This window comes from Microtus ochrogaster, chromosome 1 (assembly GCF_000317375.1).
Source record: "Microtus ochrogaster isolate Prairie Vole_2 chromosome 1, MicOch1.0, whole genome shotgun sequence".
NCBI classification, from domain to species: Eukaryota; Metazoa; Chordata; class Mammalia; order Rodentia; family Cricetidae; genus Microtus; species Microtus ochrogaster.
Window position 1 is genome coordinate 57,749,126 of NC_022009.1, and position 22,949 is coordinate 57,772,074.

The 22,949-nt window shown below is 36.2% G+C and overlaps 1 protein-coding gene and 1 pseudogene across 8 annotated transcripts in view; one reads left to right on the forward strand and one right to left on the reverse strand.

Annotated features, from left to right (window-relative positions):
• The window catches only part of Ralgapa1 (Ral GTPase activating protein catalytic alpha subunit 1), a 233,890-nt gene that overhangs the window by 67,335 nt on the left and 143,606 nt on the right, over positions 1 to 22,949 (forward strand). For 5 of the 8 annotated variants that reach the window (XM_013347173.2, XM_013347178.2, XM_013347177.2 and 2 more), the window contains exons 12-17: positions 4,718 to 4,852; positions 6,905 to 7,053; positions 12,462 to 12,591; positions 14,144 to 14,381; positions 15,325 to 15,486; positions 18,281 to 18,421. In XM_013347173.2, the coding sequence (XP_013202627.1) occupies positions 4,718 to 4,852; positions 6,905 to 7,053; positions 12,462 to 12,591; positions 14,144 to 14,381; positions 15,325 to 15,486; positions 18,281 to 18,421 (955 nt within the window). The remainder of the gene's footprint in view (positions 1 to 4,717; positions 4,853 to 6,904; positions 7,054 to 12,461; positions 12,592 to 14,143; positions 14,382 to 15,324; positions 15,487 to 18,280; positions 18,422 to 22,949) is intronic. The other 3 variants (XM_013347175.1, XM_005343719.2, XM_026781804.1) reach the window with 1 other exon arrangement.
• On the reverse strand, positions 20,612 to 20,883 carry LOC101997294 (annotated as a pseudogene).

Below are 22,949 nucleotides of genomic sequence, written 5' to 3' on the forward strand. Positions count from 1 at the left end.
GGGGGGAGGGCGGGAGGAGTGGGAGGCTGGGAGGAGGCGGAAATTTTTTTTCTCAATAAAATAAATAAATAAAAAAAGTATAATAATGTGATGATATGAATTTGTTTAGATAAAGGTTGCTTTCAGTATAATTTATGTTTTATATCACAGTATTTATCTCAGTACTCTTTTGCAGAGTTCTGTGATTTCACAATTTTATTTTATTTTTATTTTGATGCTATAATCTAAAAACAAAAAATAAACAAGTAACAGCAAGGTTATGTTGTGTAGATCAGGGCTTTGTAAACTTTTTTCACTGGCAGTAAGTTTTTATACAACACTGTATATATCAGCGTAAACAAAGATACCTGAGATAAATAAGATGGCACTTGGGGAGCAGAGGCAGGCAGTCGCTTCTACACAGCAAGTTGCAGGCCAGCCAATGCTACATGGTCAAAAAAAGAAAAACAAAAGATATATGAATCATTCATTAAGAATAAATCATAAAGAAATTTATTTTTAAAGGGTTTGATATATAATCTTATCATTTATTAAAAACAAAAACAAATTTCCACACTAATAGACTGGATAGGAAAAGAAATAGACTTGACTGAGTATTTGATACTGGAGGACATGAGAATTTTCCTCATTTTTAATATTTAATGGATATTTTTGTTATAATCACCACTGCTAACTATGCCACTTTGTGTAAATATGTAGTGCAAAATATTGGAAGTTATCTCTCAGGCCATTTTAGAAATTTTGGAAGTTCTATCTTAATGTCAAGCTAATACTCATTTTTTAAAATTGCTGCTCAATTCAGCAACTTAACAATTTTTTTAAAAATCAAATATTCTGACACAGTTCAATCCAAAGAAATACTAATTTGATACTTCTATGCTGGGGAATGAAAAATATGAAAATATTAAGTCTTTGTTCCATAATTATGCCATTATATTTTCTAAAAAAAGGAAACTTGCATGTATAGTAAAAACACTGCAGTTCATAACACACTGTAGTCCTTAATCTGATCAACATTTATTGATGTTTTGTCGTGTGAAGACATGCTCAGTAGAGATTGTGTATATTGTGTATTCAGAGCCAGGGACTATAGTCCAGCCATGAAATGAATGAGCACAGGCCAGTGTGCCAGGAACAGCTTAGATTCATTATGTGTTTGATTGTAATTTTCTATTATACATTCACTGTTGATAAATGGTTCACTTATCTGACGTTCATTTCTTAACCTATGGTTAAGAAAGTGTTGGGGTATATATCAGAGGTAGAGCCTGCTGTATTTTAAACATGTGCCAAATCAAAATTGCTACTAAAAGACATACCTTGTGTGTTATGATTATCAAATTATTGTTCCTTCTTTTCTCAAAATATTGCCTGCTTATACTGTGAATGGCTACCCATTACAAACTAGAATGTTTTGAATTCTTCTCTAGAGTGTTTTGCATTAGAGCTAACTGCAGAATTCAAAATTTTCCTGACATGATGAAATATATTGCTGGTGATAAGGAAGCTTAGAATTTATTCACAGAGCAGAAAGAAAAGGGAACAGAGGTAGAACTGGGTCACTGATTCTATTCATTCCTGAGACCTAAGCAAATTTTTGAATGTTTCAACTTTTGTCATGTATCAGACTTTCTAGGACCTAGAAACCGAGATGAAATTAGGAATAAAAAAGACTGTCTGGCCAGGCATTGGTAGTGCACACCTTTAATCCCAGTACTCAGGAGGTAGAGGCAGGTGGATCTCTGTGAGTTTGAGGCCAGCCTGGTCTATAAAGCAAGTTCCAGGACAACTAGGGTTACGCAGAGAAACCCTGTCTCGAAAAAAAAAGAAAAAAAAAAGCAGACTCTTTTTATCTGATTTGCTTTTCTATAGTCCAAAGTTTGAGGAGCAGGTTAATTAACCTCACCAATGGAGTTTAATCAGGATAAGGATGCATGAAGAATAGAGGTGTTCTACATGGATTAATTGAGAGAGGGGTTGTGGGTAGGGAATACAGAATCTGCCTAGAGAGCCTAGGATGGTCTTGAACTGTCAATGTTGGCTTAGTGTTTTGAATGATGCTCTTTCTAAGATAAGGAAATGTTTAAGTAGTATTGCCTAGACAATGGTAGAAGCCTGATTAGCATTTATGAGACCTTGAGTTTTATCCCTAACTATCCCCAAAAAAGTAAATAAAAGAAAAAAGGACAAATGTAATTGTATTATATAAACTATTTTTTTTTTGTTTGCTTGTTTTTGTTTGTTTGTTTTTGAGACAGGGTCTAATGTATTCCAGACTGGTGTCATCTCACTATATAACCTAGGATGATTTTAAACTCTTGATCATACCTGTCTCCACTTCCCGAGTACTGTGATCACAAATATATACCACCAGGCCCATCAAAGTATATAAAATTAATCATAAAATTTGTGAAAGATAGTTCAAAGTACTGTTAGGTGTTAGTAAGAAATGTCAGATATTTCAGTTATGGTAGAAAGTACACCTATCAGGCTAAATGATGTATTTTCCACCACCCTTTTAGTTATACTGTGCCTATGTACCTACCCTCCATCATTTATATAGGAATAGTATAATATATATATATACAGAATTAAAAACACGGGCTAGACATTTTGGTGCATGCTTTTAATTCCATCACTGAGGAGGCAGAAGTAGATGGATCTCTGTGAGTTTGAGACCAGTCTGATCTACATAGTTCCAGGACAGCCAAGAGCTACACAGTGTAAGACCTCATCTCAACAAGAACAAAAACAAACAAGCATGAAAACAAACAAGCACACAAAAGACCAATCAAACAAACCAAAAACTAAACTGCACCCAAAAAACAAATAGAAGTAATGAGTGGGTTGAGGGAAGGTGAGTTGATAATACAGATATATTGAAAGCTTCATCTTCTGTTGGTTATTCACATAAATATTGCCATTATCAGTGTGATTTTTTAAGAGCTAGTAGCTCTTGTAAGAATATTAACCCAAACAATATAGTCACTAATTGATTGACATGATTAGTTCAATATATATTACAATCGCATAAATTTTGGTGTTATAAAAATGAAATTATAGAGTCAGATAATTATGAATGGGTTTTTATTTCACATAGCATTTAACATGTTTGGAAGACACTAGGCTATTTTTCTGTGAGTTTTTCGTACTTTTGTGCACCTTGTAGAACATTTCCTAGTGCATCTCTTTAAATTCCAGTGGCATTTTCCAATAAAGTACCCACAAAATGTTCAGAATGTCCTCTAAAGCACAGTATGTGTTATAAAACTGTTACTGCTGTGATCCTAGAGCGTGAAGGAGAACACTTTATACTCTGTAGGAAGGTGGTAATACCGTATGAACAGCCAACAGCCGGTGACTCAGTGGGAAAGGAGTCATAGAGTCTAAGTTGTAACTAATATGGCTGGAGTAGGTAGGAATGGGGAGTTTGTGGGGAAAAGGCTTGTCTTTATACTTGCAGGTCATTTAGGAAGACTTCAGAAGACATATTGTCATAGAGATACAGAGAAAGGCTGGGCTAGAGCTTTGAGTGTTGTATTGACTCCTCACAGAGCTGAGTTCCCGGTCAGTTTCTATTTAGGACAGAGTATTAGAGAAAACTTCCTATATGTTGTAGGTATAACACTGCTCAAGCTGTAAGAAGGCGCTCTTTGGAACTATTGGTGACAGAGGACTAGGAGTGTCACTGTGGTAGAGTGCTTGCATACCATACGGAAGGCCCTGAGTTGGTTTTCTGCACCACAGAAGGGCAGGAGCAGGCATAGTGGCTTCTACCTGTAATTTTAAGCCCTTGGGAGACTGAAGCAGAGAGACTTAATAGTTCAAGGCCATGTGGGCTACAGAATGAGACCCTGTCTGGGAGGGAGCAAGAAAAGGAGGTATTATTGATGAATATTCAAAAACAACAGTGGTGGGGGCGGGGTAGCTCGGTGGATTAAGTATCCACACAAGCACACTTGGATACAAGTACTTGTACACACCTGTGTACACATATGCACACAACACACATACACCTTACAACACTACAAAACAGGCTTTTACTTGAGGGAGCTTGTAGCCTGTACCTACCAGCACCAACTCAAGCAGAAAGCTTCAATAATAGTTGTCTGAAACAGTGCCTTTTGTTTTTAAGAATTTTACTGTTATTAAAAATCTGTTTTCTAGTTATGTAGATTTTGGCATTCAGTATAGAACAGAATTAATCTTTTATAAAGCAGTGAATAGTGTAATATGATTGTTGAATATGTGAGAATATACACAAATGACTCCATATATGATGTGATATTAACTCTAGCTAGTCATTATCCATAATTTTTTCTGTTAAAATTTTTTATAGTGAATACATATCACTTATTAGTTAAACCTTTTTTATCTTTTGGTTTATTTTTATTATTTTTAGTTATGTATAGTTCTGTATGTGTACATGTAGGTATGTGCACATGAGAGCAAGTGCTCTGAGAAGCCCCAGAGTCTTGTGGAGCTGGAGTTATAGAGAGTTGTAAGCCTGCTGATGTGGGTGCTAGGAACTAAACTCAGGTGCTCTGGAAGAGCAGTCAGTGCTCTTCACTGCTGAGTCATCTCTCCACCCCCTAAAACGATCTGTTTTGAAGGAAAGACTCAGTTTAATAGTGGGATCTAATAATTCCATACACATTTTATGTTACTGACTTGTTGCAGCATTCTCATTGATGAAATATTTGACATTTTGCTTCAGGAAAATGGGACCAATATTTCTGAGCATGTTCGAAATTCTAGTTGGACCAAAAATGGTTCTTATCAAGTTGCTTTTCATGCCTCTGAAGAAGCCACAGAACAAAATATTCAAGCTGGTACACAGGCAGTTTTGCAGGTGGGTAGCTTTATACTTACTGTTGTTTGTGTGTATATTTATAGTTCCTGGGATTGAACCCAGGGCTTTGTGGCATGCTAGGCAAGTTTTCTACCAATGAACTACATATCTAGCCCTTCAGCTTAAAAAAAGTCATTAAATATTTCAAATGCCCATAGTTTGGTTTTTCATATTATATTAAATTTATATATATATAATTTATATATATACCACTCACATCTGTGAGTTATCACTATGCCATATTTGTCTTTCATAAAATAAATACTGACAAACATTACATAGTTCATAGATGGAAAAAGATGTTGAAATTCAATACTAATAAAGGAAAGGTAAACTGAATTAGGAAAATATAATTTTGTTTTTACATTTAGTGTGTGTATTGGGGGGTACAAGTGTGTGTTTGCCATGCGGAGGTCAGTAGATAACTTGAGCCAGTGTATTCTCTTCTAACCATGTGTAAGCATGTGTATTCCAGAGATCATACTTGAGTCATCAGACATGGCAGCAAGGGCCTTGCCCACTAAACCATGTCACTAGCCTCAGAATTTTTAGAAAACAACATTTCACATCCTCTGTAGACAGTAAAGGACTACAATATGATAATTCATGTAATGGGCGAGTGTACAGAAATAGGAATCCATAAATGCTTCCTGAGTCTCCATCTGCACATCTCATCTGACTTGCTATGTGTTTCATTATGCTTTTCTCCCACTGTTAGATGTTTGCTCTTTTAAAGGATTCCTTTTCTCCTTTTCCTTCTCTTCAGTTTGTGCTTTTTTTTTTTTTTTTTTTTTTTTTTTTTTTTTTTTGAGAGAGGGTTTCTCTGTGGCTTTGGAACCTGTCCTGGAACTAGCTCTGTAGACCAGGCTGGTCTCGAACTCACAGAGATCCGCCTGCCTCTGCCTCCCGAGTGCTGGGATTAAAGGCGTGCGCCACCATCGCCCGGCAAGTTTGTGCTTTTTTTAATGGTACTTAGTACAGCACCCAAGGCCTAGGACATGATGCTTGAGCATCCTGTTACAAAGCTGTGCTCTCACCAATTCTTTTTTCTTGTCAAAACCACTTCTAACATCTATCTTGTTAAATCAAAAGTCCTTTTTTATTTTATTTTTTTGAGGTAGAGTTGCACTGTATATACCAGGTGGCCTCTAACTCCCAGAGATCCATCTGTCTCTGCTTTTGCAGCAATGTGGTTAAAGGTACACACATCTGTGTTTTACATTCTTACCTGACTGCTGGCCTAGTGAGAAGCATATGCAGGGAGAGGGTTGTTCTCCCTTAGACCCTCCCACACTGTCCTCAGAATAGCCTATCCTCCTGTTCTTTTCTCACTGACCACTCTCTAGGTAGATGATTTCACATTGATTTTTCCGTGTCTCCCTGACTGTTCTCATGGAAGTACCTGGAAGTGCGTACTTGATTATGACTATAGACCACTCACTTTAGAAATGTGCTTTTAATATGGATCCGTTTATTTGAGTGTTAATGAGCTTAAATATCATATGCCAAAATGGTAGTAGAAATAGGAGTATTAATTAATATATGGTGGTTTTAAATTTATTCTAGATCAGTACTTGTTTCTTTCTGTGTCTCTGTCTCTCATTCTGTGTGTGTGTGTGTGTGTGTGTGTGTGTGTGTGTGTGTGTGTGTGTGTGTGAGAGAGAGAGAGAGAGAGACAGAGACAGAGACAGACAGATAGATCAAGTCTTATTTTTTTTATCCCAGACTGGCCTCACACCTTCAGCCTCCTTGTCATCTTTCTTAGTTCTGGGATTACGGGTATTAACCCTGCATGCCAGTCTAATTTTTTTTCTTTAAATAAGAAATTTATCATTCAGCCAGATGTGTTGGCTCATGCTTATAATTTTGGCACTCAAGAGGCAACAGCAGCAGCAGCAGCAGGATTGCAACACATTTCAGCTTATCCTGGTCTGTGTAGTTAGTTTCAGACCAACCAGGGCTACAGAGTGAGATCCTGTTCTAAAGAAACGAGAAAATGAAAACCACCTTTGAAATGTCATTATGAATAATTAATGATTTCTCTTATTATAGGTGTTCATTATAAACTCATCAAATATATTTCTTCTTGAACCTGCGAATGAAATAAAAAATCTTTTGGATGAGCACACAGATATGTGTAAACGTATTCTTAACATTTATCGATACATGGTTGTGCAAGTATCAATGGACAAGAAGACCTGGTAACAATTCTTTATATAGTTATTGTTCTCTGTATAAGTATAGTAATTTTTCAAGGGATAATGTCTATGAATAGGGCATGTGACAATATTAGCGTGTTATTTCTAAATGAGTACAAATATTTATATACTAATCATGGTGACAGTAGACTGTCTCATTTTATTCTAAACATCCTTGATTAAGCTTCCATAAGACCCCTCGAACTATCTAAAGTAAGCGTATGTTGTCATTTCTTTCTCCTATGAATGAATGCATACATTTCTATATATACAGAGAAATTAAATTTTGCTTGTGTTAAGTGATTGAAGATGTTAGTAGATGATTGACTGAACTTTTAAAGCCTATTTCTTTACTGTGGCTTTCAAAGCCTTGTGTTAACAGGCCCCTTCCTGCTTTTTCCTTATGTTTGACTTCTTAAATTTAACTTACACCTTGCATCCTTCCCAGAATTGTCAAAGTGATCTTTCCTGAGCATGTTCTGAATTTTGCTTTAGAATGTCTACCATGTTTTCTGTGGTCACTAAAGGTGGTGGATTCCACCTTCCTCTTTCTTTATTTCTTTTCTATGTATTTTCTCCTCACTTCCTTTTATTCTAGATGGGCACTACTGTATAGTTCTCAAAATTGTCTGGATTCCTAAGTTACTTGTATTAATGTCTGTTTACTCATATGTGTTGGAGCCACCACCAAGAATAATAGAGTTATCTTAATTTTGTATACTTACTTTACTTAGTGTAATACTATATACTTAGTCCTTTATGTACTTGGTGAGTTAAATAGAAAAGTAGACCTTTGAGGAAGAACAGTTTTATTGCTTTTGTTAGAATAATGCTTATAATGGTTATAATACTTATGGTTATAATCAAAACAAGAAAAAGTTAAAAACAAAAAGGAAAGCCTAAAGTTCCCATATCCCATTCTCTTGAGGTGTTTGTCCTTTTGTATACATTTGACTCATTAGTTCACAATGCAATTGCATAGTAATATAGCATGTGAAGCATATTTTTATTGTGTGGTTTTTTTTTTCAGTATTAGGTACTGAACCATGGCCTTGAACATGCTAAGAAGTTCTCTAACACACAATTAGATAGCTATATCCCTGGGTCCTTTTTTTTCTTTCTTTAAAATTTTATTTATTTATTTATTTACTTACTTACTTTTTGACTTATTTTGTAGAAAGATCTTGCTATCTGTGTATTTCAGGCTGACTGGGCTTCTTGACTCTCCTGCCTTAGTCTCCTGAGTGTTGGGATTATGATTGTAAGCTACCACAACTTACTGATTTTGAGACAGGGTCTCATTAAGTTGTCCATCCTAGCCTTGATCTTGCTCTGTAGCTCAGGCAGGCCTTACATGTATGATCTTCCTGCCTCAGCCTCCTTAGTAGCTGGAAACACAAGCCTGTAACTATCCTAACCGGCATCTATTAATGGGCACATATATACTTATTTTGGGGCAGGAGAGTATAGGACCTTACATTTTTTGAGTTATTTTTAACAAGTGGGAACACTTGGTTAAAGGGTGTGCTTAATTTATGTTTCCTTACTTAGAAGGAAATGGCTTTAAAGATTTATATGTGTATAAGTGTTTTTCCTACATGTTTATAACTACACTATGCCTAGGTTCTGTGGAGGCCAGAATAGGGCCTCCCTTCCTCGATCCCCTAGAATTGGAGTTAAAGAGCCTTGTGAGCTGCCATGTAGTGCTGGAATTGGACCCGGCTCCTCTGCAAGAGCAGCCAGTGCTCTAACTGCTAGACCATCTCCCAGCACTCTAGCTACATTCTTTACTGAAGTCTATATAGAACTGCACGTAGAAATGCTTATTAACCTATTTGGAACCCTTTGTGCTCCAGACATTTTCAAGCATTTCACATGCATTCTCATCACATTTTTCCTTAATGTGTGTCTCCTTGAGTTTGCCACAGGAGATTCAATGACTGGATTTTGTCTATGGAACTCATGATGAGTGATAAACAGAGTTTGCATTATAGTCTTTCTCCTTTTGAAAAGTATTCTATTTAAAAAACCAAACATGGATGGTAATCCAACACTTGGGAGGCAGATGTGGGAGGATTGCATAGTTGAGGCTCACCTGGGCTACATAGAGGTATACTCTCTCCAAAACAAAACCAGGAAATCATACCAAACTGAAGTATAGTTTTTTTTCTTTACTTTCTTTAGTTTGCTTTGTTTTTCAAGACAGAGTTTCAATGTATAGCCTTGACTGTCCTGGAACTCACTGTGTAGACCAGGCTGGTCTCAAACTCTTCAACATCTGCATGCGTCTGCCTCCAGAGTGCTGAGATTAAAGGCATGTGCCACCACTGCCCATCATGAAGTATGCTTCTTTTGGTCCTATGATTTTTTTTTCTATAAGTTTCGAATCAATGATGAGCCAGGAATGTTGCCATGTGAAAAACAGTTTTAGAGTTTATTTCATAGTTTTAATTAAAAATTTAAATTTTATTTTTACATATATGAGTGTTTTTCCTGCACGTGTGCTTGGTGCTGCAAAGGCCCAGAAGAATGTACTGGATCTCCTTGGTCTGGGATTACAGGAGATGTGAGCCACCATGTGGGTGCAAGGAGTCGAACCTAGGTTCTCTGGAAGAGCAGCTCATGCTCTCCACTGCTGAGTCATCTCTCTAGCCCTCAGAATTCTTTGAAATTCCTTTAAAGCTGAAGTCATAGTACCTAAGGCAATATGAGTACACATATTTTTCATTGATTTTATGAGATTTGCTGTGCTAATTAAAGTTACTCTTTTTGTAATATAAATTATGAGTCACCTTATATATGAATTAAGGTTAAGTAGTAAAGCCGGGCGGTGGTGGCGCACGCCTTTAATCCCAGCACTTGGGAGGCAGAGGCAGGCGGATCTCTGAGTTCGAGACCAGGTAGTTCCAGGACAGGAACCAAAAAAGCTACAGAGAAACCCTGTCTCGAAAATCCAAAAAAAAAAAAAAAGTTAAGTAGTAAATAAGATGAGGTTTATTTATAAGCTGTGTTGTATGTAGTTAGATTTTCATTTCATATAGCTAAGCTAGAAGCCTAAGGTAACAAATATTTAACTTAAAATTTTAATCTGTGGTGACCCTGTGGTCATAAGAATGGGAGAGCTGACCCTGACCCCCACCAGCTGCAACACTAGGGAGAACATGTCCTGCACCTTACTTGGGCGACACAATGGCGCTAACCATGTTTGCAGAGGTATGGGTGAGCCCCCTGAAGTAGTGGGCAAGAGTGTGCTGTCCCCATCACCCATCTGTCCTGTTGCAGCATGGGCAGGGGACAGTTGCCCCCCTCCCATCAGTGCCTGAGGCAGATGCAAAACTGGCCCTGAGGTCACAAGAGCTGGAGAGCTGTCCCTGCTGCCCACCAGCTGCAACACTTGGGAGAGCAGGCCCTGCACAGTGTAGGTGAGCCAGCCTGAAGTTGTAAGCATGGGAGAGCTGCCCCCATTACTCATCTGTCAAGTGGTGATGTGGGAGGGTGAGAGATGCTCCTCCTTACCCCTTGCCACCTGCAGCATATGAGACAGCTGACCTTATCAGCTGCAGGACTCGGAAGAGTGGCCCCTGTTCCGCACCTGGACAACACACTAGAGCTGGCCCTAATGGTGTAGGAGTGAGAGGGCCTGTTCTGAGTGTGAAAGCAGGAGAACTGGCCCCACCCCTCACTCGTTGCTGTAAGAGGCGAATCAGTAGGGGCAATACTAGTGGTGAGGACAGGGGAGAACTGGTAGGCAGACCAAGGGCCCAGAACCAGAGTTATGACTTGGCTGGCCCCCAACATCCACTCCGTTTGTGATTTGCTGGGGCATGTGAAGGGACCTGACTCACAGACCCAAAATGTCAGGATCTCCATGACACAAGGCAACAACAGGATATCTAGGAAGAGTCCTAGTGAGGGCCACCAGCATCTGCAGTGTAGCAGAAACCAGAGGCCTCGAGCCCTAGCAATGACTTTTCACAATGTGTGGACAAAGGGTTTAGCGCATGACTCACTGTGTCACACTGCAGTTTTCATGATGAGATTTTTAATTTTTCCCCCTTTGTCTCTTAAATTTGTTTTATTTTGGGAAGGGGTGAGTGCAGGTGTAGAGGGCAGATGCTAAGGGATGGAGAAATGAATGGGATCAAGATATATGATGTAAAATATGCATAGAATAAATATGAAGAAAGTTTTTAAAAAATTTAGAAAATAGTTATAGAAAAATCTAAAAACAGATTTTATTCTCTGAGCAATGGCTGTGTGTTTTGTTTGCTTTTTTTTTTTTATGGTGTTGAGTCTTACCTCACACACTATAGGCAGATGCTTTGCTATTGCCTCTAGCCTCAGGGAATTTTATTTTTATCTGATTGTTAATTTTCTATTTGATTCACTTCCTCCCTCCAAATGACATCTAGATCTGGAACATCTTACTGCCTTACCCACATTTCTTAACAGTGACCATCCTTAAAGCCTAGATAGGGCCTGTACAATAGCCTCTGTGTTGGGGACTCTGATCGGGGCTTGGACTCTGGCTTGCCTCTATACTCAACTAAAACTCTCTTGTCAGTTTTCTTTCTTTCCTTTTCCTTCCTTCTTTTTTATCTACTTATTTATTTTTTTGGCAGACAAGGTCTTACTGTGGTCCTAAACATACCACCCGTCCTGCCTCAGTTCCCTGAGGATTACAGGTGCATTCCACTATGCCTAGCTATCAGCCTCATATGTCGGTATGTTGCTGAATTTGTTTCCAAATATCAGCTGTAGTTTTATGGTATCAGCAGGAAGCATCTAGAAGAATGAGTTTAAGGTAAAGACAATGTTAGAATTAGTTCCATTTCCAATACACATGTAGAACAAAAGACTGAAACAGTTGTTAAATGGGGCTCAGCAGTTAAGAGCTCTTTATGCCCTTCCAGAGAACCTGAGTTCAGTTCCCAGCACCCACATTAGGGGGTAGGGGGTCCACCACTGCTGGTAACTCCAGCTCCAGGGAATCTGATGCCTTCTAACTTCCTCAGGTGCCTGCACACATGTGACCTATACTCACACACATACACCTGTAAACATATAAATGATTTTCTAAATCACTGAAACAAATGGGGAGGGGGAGTTGGGAGGAAGAGAATCAATATCCTTGCCTTTTCTTTTTTCCCAAGTGTTCATTATTAAAACCATACAACATAAAATTTGTACCGGAAGGTATTGTACCCTTAAGGGTTTCATGATAGCTTCATAAAGGCTTACAAACTTCAATTCTTAATTTTAATATTAAAGAATACTAAAAACTTGGTGCTTTTTAAAGATTTAGTATTTGAGTTATTCTAGTGGTAATGTTATTTTCACAACATATGGATATGAAAATTGATAAGTAACCCAAAGCAGGAAGAAACATTAATGGATCTTCTTTCTTTAAGGGAACAGATGCTGCTCGTGTTGCTCAGAGTCACAGAGTCTGTGCTGAAGATGTCATCACAAGCTTTTCTACAGTTCCAGGGGAAAAAAACCATGACCCTGGCAGGTCGACTTGCAGGACCACTTTTCCAGGCAATAAAAATAAATAGATAGCTAGAAGCGTGTTCGTTTTTAAAAGATTCATTGAAGCTGAGCTTGTTAGTAGGGGAAAATGCTTTAAATCAGAAATCTGTTTAAGTATCTTTTATAGAGCTAAATTAAAAGCCGCTCAGCTGAATAGCCATGCACACAAATTCACCACATAATGGAAGAGAAACGTTGTGACGAAGAGTAATGGCCTTATTCTCCCTCCAGTGTGGTGCATGCTTATGATTTCAGAGAGCTAGCAAAGGGCTTCAGGAATAATACCTGAGTGTTTTATGAGTTTTTGAATCTCTGGGATCATTAGGGAAAACATTTTTCATTTTGTTCTGTAGTAATAAAAATGTAGTACATAACCAAGAGTCATTCTTGTGCTGCAGCCCCATAGACTTGTATTGTTCTCCTTCCCCGAGTTGATTTGATCAGTGGTACTTTTGATTATGCAGGAATTGCATAGTTTTTCAACATGAAGGTAATGTACTGACTTTAAACTTACTATAAACTCTGAAAACAGGAAATATTTTTATGGTGACACATTAAATAAAATTACATGGTTAAAATAATTCTTTATGTCAGAGGTAAAGACTATTTCCTATCTAATCCTTAACCATAAATGTAGCCATTTATAACTGGCATTTTTCAGCTCGTAGTCACTACCTAAAAATCTCTGCTGATGGTAAATTAACTTTTAAAATAGAAATGTGTTATCTAAACTTTTAGAAAATTCTTCATTTTTATAACTAGTCCAGTGATAGGAGCTACAAAAAGATACAAATTTAGCTTGCTGTGCAAAATAACTTCTTTTGAAGTTTGAACATTTAGAGACAGAACGAAAGGTCACTAGTCACTTCAGTGCTGTCTTTACATTTCATGTGTGAATTTATAATAATTCCTTAGCAAAATCCATGAAGTTACAGTTTTGAAAACTTTTTGTTACTTAATCATTAATATGATAAATATTTAGTAACAATCTATAAAACCTCAGGGGATACCAGATAACCAGTATTTTCTGCCCTCTAAAGTATAAACTTTTAATACTGTAATTGGATTTATTACAGAATGCTCTTAATTGCTGTTGTATCTTTAAAATAAAATGTAATTTTAACCTTTAGTTTGTGTATTATTTTTCAAGAATATTTCATTAAGTACATCTCTAGGACCCCCTCCTTTTTTGTAGTTGTAGTAGAAAAGCAAACCTCCACATTATAGTCATTTTCATCTTTAGTTTGGGAATGTCGTTTGAAGTTTTTCACTTAAGAACTCAATTTCAGCATAATTTCAACACAAAATAATACAGAACCATCTCTTACATAAGTTTTACTTAGCAATAATGCAGTGCAACATAAAAGTTATGCCTTAATGTTACTGCGAATTAGTAGTTACCCAAAATTTTTATCAGGTATTAGTAATTGCATTAGTTGCTTGTACAACATATTCTGTGATAAATTTTTTTTGGTTTTTAGATAAAAAGAATTGAATAGTTGATTTTGAAGTCACACTTCAAACAAATCTCATTGTTATTTTTGAATATTTGTCTTTGTAGACTCTCATTGTTGCCTGGATCAAAGCAAATCTAAATGTATACATCTCTCGAGAACTCTGGGATGACTTGCTGTCAGTGCTGTCGTCGTTGACCTATTGGGAGGAATTGGCCACTGAGTGGTCTCTGACCATGGAGACACTAACTAAAGTGTTAGCCAGGAATTTATATAGTTTGGATCTCAGTGATTTGCCATTGGATAAGCTGAGTGAACAGAAACAAAAAAAGCACAAAGGGAAAGGTAAGAGTTGTTCAAAGATTCTCCATAGCAGTCTGTTTAAATAATTGAGTTGGGGAAAACCAAGCCAGAAAGATTTTTTTCTATTCTCCCTTCATTTATCCTGGAGGTTTAAAACTTCCAACAATAAAATTCAGAAATATATTGTTATTTTCTTAATCTTAAAATTAGTAAGATAAAGAATGTCATATATATGTGTATATGCATGTTTATATGTATATTTATATGTGCTATGGTCAGCCTTATATTTAACTAAAATTAAATAATATAGAATGTTAACTTTTATTTTAAATGATTAATGCAAGTCAAAATTTATAAACTGTATTTGCCTTTTAGTATAAGCAGTTTTTATGTAGAACTGAAAAGAAGACTTTCTTCTATGTTTAAAGTATAGAGTAATTACTTGGGAAATTCTCTTGAAAGCATTTTATTTTAAACTACAAGTAAACATTCTCTAGGTGTAAAATAGTATTTATGTAATATTAAAGTGAAGTGGGATCAGTAGCATAATTATTATATTACTATCATGTCCTTGGCATTTTAAAAAATAAGTTGCCAGCTAGAAATTATACTTGTCATATTTTATATTTAGTCATGATAACTAAGTATATTTCCAAACTATTTTCCTGCACTTTTTATTTCTCAAGTGGCTGTTATTGGAGAATTTTAAAAACTGTCACTACAAGATGACTTTCCTTTACGTCATTTCTTATCTCTAGATGTAGAGCATTATAATAGTTTATTGTTGATGAAATAATTAATATAATTTTGAAAATCTTCCTAAGTTCTGACTATGGTTTTTATGCAAAATAAAGTTAAAAAAATCTTTATAGTGACTTTCTAATGTATTGTGAAGCAACCTTAGAATCTGCAACAATGTATCCCTGATAATTTAAAGATGGCAACCAGGCAACCACTATTCTACATACTAATGCTGCGTTTCTAGGGGTTGGACATGAGTTTCAGAAGGTTTCAGTTGACAAGTCATTTTCTAGAGGATGGAGTCGTGATCAGCCTGGCCAAGCACCCATGAGACAAAGAAGTGCAACAACCACTGGCTCCCCAGGAACTGAAAAGGCAAGGAGTATAGTACGGCAAAAAACTGTTGGTATGTACTCTAAAATCATGGGATTAGACGAGCAGTACCGGGATAGATGTTATCTGCATACGCTTTTTTCTTTGGGGAGATAAAAAACTTCTAGCACCTCCTTTCCCAGTAGTTTGCATAGTCCAGTAGCATGCCTATAAGCCTAATATATATATACTCTTGTGTTTATGCAGTTTACTTCATTCTAGGATCCTTGTTTCCAAATTATATTTTATATTATTATATATATTATATATCCAAAATCTATATTTCATAGAATTCAAAAAGTAGAACTTGGATTCAACATGCAGAACTCAAGAATGAGCTGGTATATTTTTATTAAGTAATTATCTTCACAAATATGGAGATGTTAGCGAACTTTTATATAGTAGAGAGGATTCTGCCAGAAATTCAAGGAGGGCTTATGCTATAAGTTCTTTCTTACTCTTTTTTCTTACTAAATATCTAGGTAACCTTCAACAATTTGCCAAATCTTTCTAGGTTTTATATTTTAAAAATGATTTTGTGTGCGTGTGTGTGTGTATTTATGTGTGTTTGTGTGTGTTCCACTTTGTGCATAAAGAGGTCAGAGAACAACTTTCTTGAGTTGGTTCTGTTTCCACCATGTAGGTCCCAGAATTTAATTCAGGTTGTCAGGCGTGGTGACTCTCTGACCATCTAGGCTCCCCTTCCTAGGTTCTAAGTGCTTCATTTTTTTAGTGGTGGCGATACTACTTCTCCCACCTGAAACAGAATTGCATGATATTGTTTCAGGTTTCAAGTCCAGTAAACAAAAAGTAAATCATGAAAAGTTTTATGAAGAAAGGTACCTGCATAAAGTTGGAAAGTGCTTTGAAAGTTAGAGTTAAATATTGTTTGTTTGTTTCTTGCTTTCTGAGACAGGGTCTCACACTGTATCCTGGGCTTGCCTGAAACACTTTACCTCAAACTTTAGGTAATTTTGTCACAGCTTCTTGTGTATTGGGATTATAGATAAGAGCCACCATGACTGACTAATTTCTTAATTTTTAAAGTTAATGTTTTATGACCATGGTGAATTAATGTGCTTATTTAATTCAGTCTGAATTCCATGCATTCCATTAAGCCCTCCTAGCATCCTCTGCCCTGTCTTCACCGTTTACTTTACTAGAGGTAGACCTACCAGTTTCTTATACATTCTTCTGAAGACCCTTTATTCCCTTAGAGGCCTAACATGCATTGCCTATATACTGTGGTTAACCATGGATTTTATACGTTTGAATGGGCAGAAAGTTAAATATTCAGTATTAATACACTGTTCTAAACATTAAGGATATAGTTAAGAACAAATACTTGATCTTGATTAAAAACCTAGGAAGTGATAAAACAAATAAAAATTTAAAAACAGTCACTGGCACTTACAGTTTTAATGTTGAGCTTACAGATCCAGTTGACATAACATGTAGTAGGAAATTGCAAAGAATGCAAGGCAAGGTCAAAAACTAGAGAATAGCAGGAGGGACAGCAAGATTTAGATCAAGGGAGGCTTCTGTATTATAAAATTTGAGAACGTAGATTTGAGGAAGCATACTTTGGAAGAATCTGTAGGAGATAACATTCTGGGCAAAGAGAAAATGTAAAATCCCTGAAGCCAAGAGTTTTTGTTTTTTTTTTTTTTCTGTTTCTTTTTGCCTCTGTCATTTGCACTGAATACTATGCAGTGCAGTTTAAGTACAGTGTTCTTACATAGCAGTGCCTATAAGTTCATATAGTCAATAGTTTCTAAACTGAAGCAGAAATTACTGGGAAGTTTAAGTTACTAGTTACTGCTATGGGAACTAAAAGTTTCTACCTTTGTGATCTAGTGACTCTTCTATGAAACTATCCAGTGCAACCAAAAGTACAGGTTTTGGAAAGTACCCAACAGTTTTTGTCTTTAAAAAGAGACTTTGAAGTTTTTATGTGTTTATTATTTGTATGAGCACAAATTGTATATTTTTCTTAAGAGCTTGGTGCTATATTTGTTGTCATTGTTTGTTTGCTTTGCTTTTAGAGAGGGTATGTTGTGGACCAGGCTGGTCTAGAACTCACTGTGTGGTTGGAAATGACTGTGAACTCCTGATCTTCCTCCTCTAACCACCCTAGTGCTGGGAGTACAGGTGTCCACCCATGTCCACTCAGGAATGTGATTCTTCATGTTGATGAGAGTTCTACTTTCTATAAATGTTTCTAATTAAAGCTTTAAAGTTGTACTACTGTACCCTAGTGTAAGTGACAGACACTGGTTTGCTTAAGTTTTCCCTCACCTGGAACAGCTACTAAACACAAGAGTACGTCATGACAAATCAACTGCACAAAAGGACCTGGTAGTAATTAGAAGGCTTTATTTGGGTAAGAATATGAAAATGGAATGATTTGCTAGTAGAATTTAGCTTTCTTAAAAAGAATTGCTCAGACAAATGACCAGCTAGGGTACCAGCCTTGTTTTGGACTAATAATATGGAGTATTTTTCAGTGATTCCATTTGATAGCTCTTTCATTTCTTGTTTTTTTTTTAAACGTGCTGAAGTGTCTGCTGTTTTTTTTTAATGCTGTTCCATTGTAATTGCTAGTAGGCATTTTCCTGCTTTACACCAAAAGAATTACATTCAAAATGTGTGTTGTGATTTCTTTTCTTACAGCTTGCCAGTATTTGCCATGCTGAAATGTTTTTAATTTAAAGTTTCCTTCCTTTGGATCTTTTAGTTTTCTCTGTTGCTGCTTTTTCTGTGACACAGCCTTTCATTGTAGTCACTCTTCTTTTTTCCTCCCCACTTCTTTCTTTTCCTTTTTAAAGCCATGAGAAGCCGATCCATTGGTGAATGTGCTCTGCCATCGGCCTATATTCGCAGTGCTAAAAGTGCTCCTGTTCTGATCCATACTTCCAAACCCTTCTTGCCTGATATTGTTCTCACTCCCCTTTCTGATGAGCTTTCAGGTAGTGCCACCTCTGCTAATTTCTGCACCACCCTGTTCACTTTTTAATCCTCTGCTTTCCAATTTGCTTAATCAAATAAACTCTTCAAAGTTAATTTCTTTGGGGGGAGGTATGGGAAATTGGAAAATAATTGAGAAATCAACATTTTGAGTTATTTGAACTATTCTTGCAGTTCATTCTGGAAGTGCTAAGTTTAGTGCTGTGCCAATGTCTTATATTTTTTATTGTAAAAGGTCAAGTTGTTACATTTGATTTTTTTTCTTTCAGGTGATTAAAAGATACAGTAATGAATACCTGTATCATAGATGTCTCATGACAGATAATAGACTTTGAATGTTTTATTGTTTTGATTAACAATATGGCAAATCTTAAATATTATTTCCTCCCTTCTGTATTTTTGGAACTAATTAAGGGTATATAATCACTGAAGAAAACATTTAATCTAATAGTTACTTTGTATTAGATAAAACACTATGTAGAAAGTCAAAGTATGCTCTCAAATCTCTTTAAGCCATTTCATGTAGCCCTAATTCCAAGGAACTTAAAAACCTCAGCTTTCCCTTTGGATTAGATCTTTGTAAAAATATTCAAGTATTATTTTGAAACCATAATGTAATAAGTTAGAGCTAGTGTATAATTAAATTGGTATTTGAACTTGTAGTTAAATGCCAAAAGTAAAGTGGGCAATTTGGCCTTAATCCAAACCTTGATGACCCATAAGATTTTTTTTGTTTTTTGTTTTTGGTTGGTTGGTAGGTTTTCCTACAGAGCACTGGCCGTCCTAGAACTCACTCTATAGACCAGGCTGACTTTGAACTCAAAGATCACCTGTCTTTGCCTCAGAGAGTGCCTGGATTAAAGATGTGAGCCACTGTGCCAGATGATCCATAACTATTTGATGAATACATCAGTAAAATTTAGGGCTTCAGTGCAGACTGTAGGACAGTTGGATGGTATATACCTGGAATAATATATACTTTATTTTTTTTAAATATTTATTTATTATGTATACAATATTCAATGTGTGTGTGTGTTTGCAGACCAGAAGAGGACAGCAGACCTCGTTACAGATGGTTGTGAGCCACCATGTGGTTGCCGGGAATTGAACTCATGACCTTTGGAAGAGCAGGCAATGCTCTTAACCACTGAGCCATCTCTTCAGCCCCCCTATATACTTTAATTCATGAGAGAAAGTGGTACATATTTCTCTTAAATGTGGCCCTTAGTTCTAAATAAATGAATAAATAAATATTTTGTCTTTGGCTATAAGTATTAGCCATAAAAATATGAAAATTTTGCCTTTTCATTGCTCCTTCCAAATAACAAATATTTCTATGCAAACAGCACAGATTTTCATTTGTGTATATGTTACTGTAATTGATTTCTTTAAATTAGCAAACAAGGCAAAGTTTCTGTCTGATAATGGAATTAGATACAATTCAAGAGAACCTCCTTGTTTATTGTAAACAGATAATTATTTTGCTTTAGGCTTTTAAAAGCAATCTATTTAAAATATCTTAAAATATTTTAAAATCTTAAAAAACACACAATTTTTAATTATTTAGAAAAATTAAAAATAATATTGGTCACTAATTCTTAACTTTTGGTTGGGTAAGATAGTCTCCTGTTTTAAAAACTGTCAGTAAGTTTCTTTTTTGTTTTTAGAACCTTTGGGCTTTAGAAAATTTCTTGTCAGAAACTTTATATTTTGACAAATAATTATCGTAGGTGCTAAAATTTTTAAAAGCAGAAATTTTATTTAAACAAGAAGATGCTTGACTTGAAGGGAAAACTATCTAGAATTCACACCAGTTATTTGTGTACAATAAAGAAATAGGGATGGGGAAATTAAAAAAACAGAAATCTATACTTCAGCAGTCAGGATATTTTGGAACCATATTTCTGCTTGCTTGCTTGCTTTTAAATTTCTACTTTCTAATTTAGAATGTATTCTTTCATTTTTATTTTGTTTTGTTTGGTTTTGTATTTTCAAGACAAGGTTTCTCTGTGTAACAGTCCTAGCTGTCCTGGAACTCGCTGTTTAGACCAGGTTGTCCTTGAACTCACTGAGATCTGCCTGCCTCTGCCTCCTGAGTGCTGGGATTAAAGACTTGTGCCACCACTGCATGGCGGGAATATATTCTTGGTCTATAACAACATGCTATAGTAAAGTAGCAGTCTCCTTGTTTATTAGACACCTCCTGTCTGCTGCTGGAACACACCAAGTTTATCTTCTGCCTCTATTTCCAGCTGCACAGGTGTGTTTATTACACTGAATGGTTGGTTATCCATCAAACCAATGTCTTAATGACAAGCCCTGTGATTCACAATAGGCTTTCATTGGTTCACTGAGAGGTGTTTGCTTCTTAAAGTGCACCCCAGAACTATCTGCCTACCACCTTCAAATTTTTATGATTATTGTTCTCAGTCTTGACTCCTTCTTTGGGTTTCTCATTTGCCATAATGGTTACTGGCATCTCCTCAGCTACTACTCCACAGAAGAGGCATCAGGTCTACCCTGAAGGAACACACAAACAGCACCAGAAGCAGCAGTAAAATGTGTTTTTAAATGCTAAAAGAAAAATGAAATATTTCTTCCTTACCCCTCAGATCAGGTGACCCTGTTGTTTGAGACAGTCTCATGTAGTGAAGGCTGGACTTGAACTCAGTATGCAGCCAAGGATGGTGTTAAATACCTGATCTTCCTGCCTCTGCTTCCCAAGTACTGGGCCCAGGCTATATTGTTCCTTTCCAAATATTCCAAGTGTTATCTTAAATAGTATGAAATGTTTCTACTTCACAGTTCTTGCTTTGTTATTATATTTTAATAAGTAATAAAGATTACCCTTTAAAAAGACCTTTAAATATTTATTGATAATATTTAAAGATTTTCTAAGGGCCATGATTTTTTTTTTTGGTCTTCATTTTCCTCATTTGAGATAGAATGCCTTGTATGACAAATTTAAGTATTTAGATAATATTGGTGTACTAGTCACTGGAACAAAATATTTTATATCTGTCTTTCAAAATGTTGATTATTTATTTTTTTTAGACATGTTCTTAATATATATCACATGCTGACCTGAAACTCATGGCAATTCTCCCGCTTTAGCACCCTGAGTGTTAAGATTACAGGCATGAGCTCTCTGTGCCCGATGTCCTTTAGACAGTGCAGATTATCTCAGAAAGGACACTTTTTAAAAACACAATTCTCCAAAACCAGTTTGTCCATAAGATACTTTGTCACCAGTGTTTTATGAAAATGCACACACACACAATGTCAAAGTATAATTACTTTCAATTAGAAAGTAATTTTTCTCTTAGGACTCAAAAGAGGCAAGGCACACAACATTTTAATATAACAGCAAACCCTCATCTTCCTCAGAACTGATTTAAGATGAAGTCACCATGTGTAAGCTGATGCACTCAACTGTTAGAATACTAAGATATAATGAGATTTAAAAAGGATCTGAATGAAGATTCATAGTGTCTGCTAACATACTGAAGGCTCCCCAAAAGTCTGTTAACACATAGAAACTGCAGAATTCAGTATTTTTCAAGTTTATTTCAGCATATACACCTTCTCTCACATTTTGACAGTTTAATATATAATAACATTAAGGTTCATAGAACACAAATTTAGAAGACACTGAACTAACCTTTAAATAAACACATGCACACTATGAAATCAGATGATTATATTCGTTTATATTGTAGGAATGTGAATTATTGCTTTATTTTTTGCATTGTAACTCATGGAAGTAGATTGATGGCTTGCAGTTTGTTTCTTCAGGGAGTAGGTGGAGAAGAGAGAAAAGATAGTTGTAGAGGTATGTAAAATTAGTGCTAAGTTATAAGCAAATCATGGCTTGAATCTTCAACCATTCCAATTGGTTAGTTATTTATGTTTTTTTCAACATTTGAGTACATTTTACTTTAAAGTAGTTTAGTGTGTGAACAAACCATTGATGGGCAGTCAAGCCATAAGTAAGCCAACCATAATGATTTGGGTCTGTTGTCCCAGGACCAGTGGGACTGAGGGAGAAGTGGGAGATCAAGGGCACAAAAGATAACGTCTTTAAATAGAAAAAGAACTCAGAGAGAATTATTAAGAAAGTGGACTTCATAAACTGGGTGTGGTGGCATGTGTCCTTAGCTACCACATTGGGGACTTCCAGGCAGGAAGTTGTGAGTAGGATGCTAGGCGGGGCTACATACCAGGCTCAGTTCAAACAAACAAACACATTACCACAACAAAATTCCACAAAAGAATAAAAGAACTAGATAGAGAAAAGCACTGTTTTTCATGGTTTTCTATATTTCTCCCCATGCTTATAACCTTAAATGGACACATAATAAAGTGTATCGTAGGCAGAGACTGCTCGTTCTTTCCCAGTCACCCAAGACCCAAATAATCACACAGAAACTGTATTAATTACAACACTGCTTGGCCAATCACAGGTATATTGCCAGCTAGCTCCTGTATCTTAAACTAACCCTTTTCCATTATTTTGTATTTTACCACAAG